This window comes from Danio aesculapii, chromosome 1 (assembly GCF_903798145.1).
Source record: "Danio aesculapii chromosome 1, fDanAes4.1, whole genome shotgun sequence".
NCBI classification, from domain to species: domain Eukaryota; kingdom Metazoa; phylum Chordata; class Actinopteri; order Cypriniformes; family Danionidae; genus Danio; species Danio aesculapii.
This window is the reverse complement of record NC_079435.1, coordinates 604,106-611,605: the sequence shown is the minus strand read 5'-3', so window position 1 is coordinate 611,605 and position 7,500 is coordinate 604,106. Positions and strand designations below refer to the sequence as shown.

Below are 7,500 nucleotides of genomic sequence, written 5' to 3'. Positions count from 1 at the left end.
AACCACGTTGTAAATGCATGTGTCTTGAAATGCTTTAATAATGGCTTTGTGTAATCTGCAGGCTGCCGAGTCGAGTGGACGGCACTGGGTTTGTGGTGTATGACGGAGCCGTGTTCTACAATAAAGAGAGAACGCGCAACATAGTGAAATATGACCTGCGAACCCGCATCAAGAGCGGCGAAGCCATTATTGCGACAGCAAACTACCACGACACTTCGCCGTACCGCTGGGGCGGAAAATCCGACATCGACCTGGCGGTGGACGAACATGGGCTGTGGGTCATTTACGCCACCGAAGCCAATAATGGACGCCTGGTGGTCAGCCAGGTCAGAATCTTAAATAGAAATATAATTAAATAGAAAACAATTAAAATATGGGCTGAGTTATTGACAAACTTGCTTATAAATTAACTAGATAAACCAAAATGTACTAAAAGATAAACAGTGATATATAAGAAGTGTTTAAAGGTTACTTCCCACACCAAGTTTTATTCATGCTTTTTCCTGTTATTTATTTAATTTCTTAAGCTTTTTTTTTCTTTAATGCCATCCCTGGCTTGTATATAGTGGTGTGCTGGCTCTGTTCTGTAATAAATAAACAATCACACACACAAAAACAAGAAGTCAAAAAGGAAAGATTATAATTGTCATTGTTTTAAAATAACTGGAAAGGACTATTGGGTAAAAGAAGGTTTTGGTATAATACACAAACATAAATAGATGCTAATAAAATAAAAGTATTCAAGATAAGAAGTATTTGAGAATGAACTATATATATATATATATATATATATATATATATATATATATATATATATATACAACGTTTGCAAGATATTGTACACTGAAAAAAATTATTCAAAGATGATTCCTTGGATTTACTCAGTTTTTTAAGTTAAGTGGTTGTAAACAATTGATTTGGGCTGAATTTAAACAAACAAATTAAGTTGAACATTATTAAATTTAATTTGATTGTTTAAATTCAGCACAAATAAATAGTTTGCAACAGTTTTGCATGCAACACTTTTTTCAGTGTAGTACAATATTGTATACTATAGGAATGTATTATCAGGATATATATTGGTAAAATATGTGACTTTTGAAGCTAATTTGCTTATATTTTTGTCAATTGTCAAAATGATTATTTCTCAAAATCGTTAGTATATTCAGTAAAGATCATATTCAATGAAGACATTTAGTAAATTTCCTACTGTAAATATATCATAATTAAATTCTCCATTATTAATGTGCATTGCAAAGTGCTTAACTTGAGATCTTTAAAGGCGATTTTCTTTATATTTTGAGTTTATGATTTTAATTAATTGTATCTCGACCAAATATTCCGAAATCCTAACAATACAAACACAACGCATCAATGAAAAGCTTATTCATTCAGCTTTCAGATGACGTATAACTCTCAAATTTCCAAAACTGGAGCTTTGCTTGGGTTTAAGTCTTGGGTCACATATTAGAGAATATTCAATTATATTCAATAAAAAAATGTTTAAACGCCAAACGTGGTTAGGAAAATGACATACAACTATAACAAGTGCTCACACACACACACACACACATAGACACACACACACACACACACACACACACACACACACACACACACACACACACACACACACATTCATAAAAACACAGAGACAAACATACACACAGACAAATAAAAACACACATAGTAAAAAATAAAAAATGCACACACACTCAAACACACAAACAAAAAATCACACAGACATGCATGCACACACACACATAGATACACTCACACACGCTCTTTCTTGCAAAAACACACACATTTACACATACTCACAGAAATACACACACTCTCACAAACAAGAAAACACCCACAAACATGCATGCATGAATGTAAGTGTGTATGGGTGTTTCCCAGTACTGGGTGGTTGCTGGAAGTGCATCTGCTGCGTAAAACATATACTGGAGTAGTTGGCGGGTTATTCCTCTGTGGTGACCCCTGATAAATAAGGGACTAAGCTGAAAGAAAATGAATGAATGAATGAAAAACTTTGCTGTCTATCCGTAATTGAGTTCCTTAGTGTACTGATATGCTTGTGTGTGTGTGTGTGTGTGTGTGTGTGTCAGGTGAACCCGTACACGCTGCGTTTCGAGGGCACGTGGCAGACCAGTTTCGAGAAGCGCATGGCGTCGGATGCGTTCGTGGCGTGTGGGATCCTGTACGCCGTGCGCTCCGTCTACCAGGACGACGACAGCGAGGCAGGAGGAGATCTGATCCTGTATGCGTACGACACACGGAGGAACCGCGAGGAGCCGGTCAGAATCCCCTTCCCAAACCCCTACCAGCACATCTCCTCCATCAGCTACAACCCCCGAGACAACCAGCTGTACGTCTGGAACAACTACATCGTGCTGCGCTACCCGCTGGAGTTCAGCCCGCCGCAGCCCACCACCGGTGAGTGCTTTCTGGCTTTGACTTTGTGAAGAAAACTACATTAAAGGATGACGTTTGTTCCTTAAAAGGGCACTTATTATGCAGAAATGACTTTAATAAGGGGTTTAAACACAGTAGTGTGTGTGTGTCTGCAGTGTGTGAGTATCTCCAGCTCCTCTAATGCTCAACAGTAATGAAGTGTGTTTGTTCTAATCAGACTTGATGCAGGAACACTTTGATTGACATTCTCCCTTTGTACGTGTCATCAGAGGGGAAAGCCCCGCCCACTAGTGCTCATCTCTCCCTCATTAGCATAAGCCCTCGTTTACAATGCCAGTTAAATGTGACCCAATTCCGATTTTTTGCTCATATGTGACAGATTGGATCTGTTCTATGATGGTGTAAACTTGAAAAAACACATGCATTCGGATATTCAGAGATCGGTTTCAGGCCTCCTTTATTCCTCCAGTGGTAACATGGAGGAGGAAAGTGGTCAGTCACCACAATTCGCTCCCCCAGACCTGAGATCTCTCTCGTACCCACAAACTCCTTCGAATGGTGAAGGACACCATATATAAACCTGTGCAAGCTGCGATGACGGCCTTTTCTTTCCTCCTCCGCCTGAAAATCATTTTAAAGTTGGGCGAACTTCGCATATTTCACAGAGCTAAAAGCAAGTCAATTTCTTCCTTGGTGGCTAGTGTGGCCAGATGCTAGAACCCGCCTTTACGCATGCGCGACATCGTAAATTGTATGTCAAGTGTAAATACGTGAATCAGATATGGGTCACAAATAAAAGTTTGTTTAAATAAATCCGTATCAAGACCTGACAATGTAAAAGGGGCCTAAGAGGATCATAAATAGTCACGTACAGGCGTCTGTAGCTCCGCCCTCTTCTGAAAAGAGCACAATCTCATTTGCATTTAAAGCGACAGTCACCAAAACACCACTATTAGGATCAAAGTATCAAACCGTCATTGGGAGATGAGCAAATCGTACTAAATTGTACGAATTAGATCGTACGAATTCATACGAATTAGCCACTAAATCAAAAGGTTAGGAATTGCCGTGAGATTGTGTTGAATCAAACACACCTGAGCTAGTTAATCAAGCTCTAACTAGGCTTTCTAGAAATATCTGTGTAGGTGTGTTGAGACAAGTTGTAGCTAAAATCTGCAGGACACCAGCAATCCACGAGTTTGGGCACCCCTGATCTAAAGACATCAATGACGGATCTGAACTACGACTCCGTAACTGTTTAATGACGTGTGTGTGCAGACGCCGACGCGGTAAACAACAACATCAGTGGAAACATGGAGGAGGAAAGTGGTCAGTCGCCACAATTTGCTCCCCCCAGACCCCTGAGATCTCTCTCGTACCCACAGATTCCTCAGAATGGTGAAGGACATCATATATAAACCTGTGCAAGCTGCGATGACGGCCCTTTCCCTCCTCCTCCGCCTCAAAATCATTTTAAAGTTGCGCGGATTTCACATATTTCGCAGAACTAAAAGCAAGACAATTTCTTCCATCGTGGCTAGTGTCGCACTGATGCTAGAACCCGCCTTTACGCATACGCGATGTCGTAAATTGTATACCAAGTGTAAATACGTGAATCAGATATGGGTCACAAATAAAAGTTCGTGTGAACAAATCAGAATTGGGTAACACGACCAGATAGTGTAAACGAGGCCAGAGAGGATCATAAATAGTCACGCACAGGCGTCTGTAGCTCCGCCCTCTTCTGAAAAGAGCACAATCTCATTTGCATTTAAAGCGACAGTCACCAAAACACTAAATTAGGATCAGAGCCTGAAAGGGTCAGTTTCAGAGAATTACCGAACATTATCTGTGTGCTATTCTCAGCTCAAACTCAATCACACACACTCTAGAGCAGTGTTTCCCAACCCTGTTCCTTGAGACACACCAACAGTACATATTTTGAATGTCTCCCTTATCTGACCCATTAAGTTCAGGTTTTGGAGTCTCTTCTTATCTTCTGATGTTCTGATTCAGGTGTGTTTGATTAGGGAGAGGTTGAAAATGTGTACTGCTGGTGTGCCTTCAGGAACAGGGTTGGGAAACACTGGTCTAGAGACAGCAGAGATGCATTTTACATCTTGTAGAAAGGAACATGATTGGTCTCCTTTGAATGATCTAAAACGGGGTGCCCAAATTAAGTCCTGGAGGGCCTGCAAAGTTTAGTTCCAACCCTAATCAAACCAGCCTGATCTCACGAGAAAACGTAGGTGTTTTACGCTTTGTCAGTTTAGTGGCTAATTCAGTCAAGTTCAGTCGTACGAAATTGTATGATTTTTATAAAGGAGGCGTGGCATCTAACCCCACCCCTAAACCCAACCGTCATTGGGTGATGAGCAAATCGTACTATATTGTATGAATTAGATCGTACGAATTCATACGAATTAGCCACTAAAGCAAAAAGTTAGGATTTGCCGTGAGATTGTGTTGAATCAAACACATCTGAGCTAGTTAATCAAGCTCTAACTAGGCTCTCTAGAAATATCCGTGTAGGTGTGTTGAGACAAGTTGGAACTAAAATCTGCAGGACACCAGCAATCCACGAGTTTGGGCACCCCTGATCTAAAGGAATCAATGACGGATCTGTACTACGACTCCCGTAACTGCACTAAAGTCTCTATAAATCTCTTCAGCATCACACATCAGGATGATTACTTCTGTTTTCCTCCTCTCAGATCCGCTCTCCACGCCTCTTCTCTCCACGACTCCACCCAGTTCTCTCTCCTCCACCGTTTCCATGGGCTTCAGTCCCACTTCCGTCCCATCCGTGACCTTTCATCCAGTGGGAGCCATAAACCGGGCTCCGGCAGGGCGTCCCATCACAGCCACGGTCCCGGTGACCGTCAGGCCTCCACGCCGACCCCAAGGACCCCGGACACCAGTGTGTGAGGGCCGCGTGACCCGGGGAGTGCAGTGGCCTCCGACACACAGAGGGGAAACGGTGGAGAGACCCTGCCCCAAAGGATCCCTCGGTGAGTGTGTGTGTGTGTGTTAGGGCTGCATGATATTGGACAAATGTTAGTTTTGGTTAATCCAAATATTGATCACACATCACTTTAGCTTTCTTTCTGAACTTTTCCCCTGTATTACACTGCCTATAACAAATGTTTCAGTCTTTAATATATTTTAAAAGTGTACTATAGTTATTCTGATAATTACAGGCATGTAGTGGAGTCTAACAGTGACTTCCATTAGCGTTTGGGCTTCATGTAGATCATACAGTTTACATCAAGGCTCTTGAAGGTCATATGCTAATGCTAGCTTTAAAGTGACACCGTCCTGCGGTGTGTGGTCATTGACTCCATCTAAAACTAATCCCAAAGCTTTTTACACTAGTTTGTATTATAATTATCTGACATGCTAGTTTCATTAACTGGAGGAGTGATAAATACATCCAGAAAACCCTTTGGTCACACAGCTGGAGTACTAAAACACTAGTTAAAGATGAGAGGAAGTGCTTCGAGTTTTAAATGGAGGCCGATGTGATGTTTGATGTGTTGAAAGAGGTGTGTGTGTGTGTGTCCACGTTTCCTCCTGCACCCTGATGAGCTCTGAAATGCTGGAAGATCGACACACACATGCTAGTTCTTCAGTGAACTCGTGAACTTTAGTGGGCGGCACAGTGGCTCAGTGGTTAGAGTACTGGCCTCACAGCAGGAAGGTCGCTGGTTTGAGCCTCGGGTGGGTCAGTTGGTTTGCATGTTGGTGTGGGTTTCCTCCGGGTGCTCCGGTTCCCCCTCAGTTCAAACACATGCGCTATGATGAACTAAATTGCCCGTAGTGTTTGAGTGTGTGTGTGTGAATGTGAGTGTGTATGGGTGTTTTCCAGTACTGGGTTGCAGCTGCACGGGCATCCACTGTGTAAAACATATGTATGATTAAGTTGGCGGTTCATTCCGCTGTGGCGATTCTTGATAAATTAGGGACTAAGCTGGAGGAAAATGATTGAATGAGTCAGTGTTGAGTGTTCTTCCTCTTCTCTGACTGCTCTCTGTCTGTCTTGCAGGAATAGCGTCGTATCAGTGTATGTCTGATGACGTGGTCTGGAACCCTCGAGGTCCTGATCTCAGCAACTGCACCTCTCCCTGGGTCAACCAGGTCGCTCAAAAGGTAAGTCGGAGGTCAAATCAGGAGGAAAAGCAACAGATAGAACAGACCGTGGCTGTATCCCAAATTGACCTCTTTACCCTTTATTAGTGCAGCCATTTTTAGTGGTGTCCCAAACCATAGTGGACATTCTGAAGTGCACTCAATCAATCCCATAATGCACTGCAATAACAAATCTACAACTCATGCACACTCAATAGCTAGATAGCTGAATCCTGGAATGCAGTGAGAGTTTGCACACTGAATGGATTCCACCACAGTCCAAACACATGCGCTATATTGGAATTGATGTAGTAAATTGGCTGTAGTGTGTGTGTGTTTGTGCGTGAATGCCTGTGTATGGGTGTTTCCCAGTACTGGGTTGCAGCTGGAAGGGCATCCGCTGCATGAAACATATGCTGGAATAGTTGGCGTTTCATTCTACTGTGGCAATTCCTGATGAATAAAGCGACTAAGCTTAAGGTGAATGAATGAATAGTTTATTTAGACAGCATGCTTTCACTTTCATATTCGACAGGAACTTTTACTGGTAGAAATGACATCCCAACTCATCATTCTCGCAATTCTGACTTAATAACTCGCAATTCTGACTTTATAACTCGCAATTCTGACTTAATATCTCGCAATTCTGACTTAATAACTCGCAATTCTGACTTTATAACTCGCAATTCTGACTTAATAACTCGCAATTCTGACTTAATAACTCGCAATTCTGATTTTATAACTCGCAATTCTGACTTAATAACTCGCAATTCTGACTTAATAACTCGCAATTCTGACTTTATAACTCGCAATTCTGACTTAATAACTCGCAATTCTGACTTAATAACTTGCAATTCTGACTTTATAACTCGCAATTCTGACTTAATAACTCGCAATTCTGACTTAATAACTCGCAATTCTGACTTAATAACTCGCAATTCTGACTTTATAACT

At 41.7% G+C, this 7,500-nt stretch overlaps 1 protein-coding gene across 3 annotated transcripts in view; it reads left to right on the top strand.

The window, feature by feature from the left end:
* Nucleotides 1-7,500, top strand: part of LOC130221811 (adhesion G protein-coupled receptor L1-like) — a 59,289-nt gene that overhangs the window by 29,556 nt on the left and 22,233 nt on the right. For all 3 annotated transcript variants that reach the window (XM_056454426.1, XM_056454417.1, XM_056454410.1), the window contains exons 6-9: nt 62-326; nt 2,112-2,439; nt 5,133-5,429; nt 6,464-6,567. In XM_056454426.1, the coding sequence (XP_056310401.1) occupies nt 62-326; nt 2,112-2,439; nt 5,133-5,429; nt 6,464-6,567 (994 nt within the window). The remainder of the gene's footprint in view (nt 1-61; nt 327-2,111; nt 2,440-5,132; nt 5,430-6,463; nt 6,568-7,500) is intronic.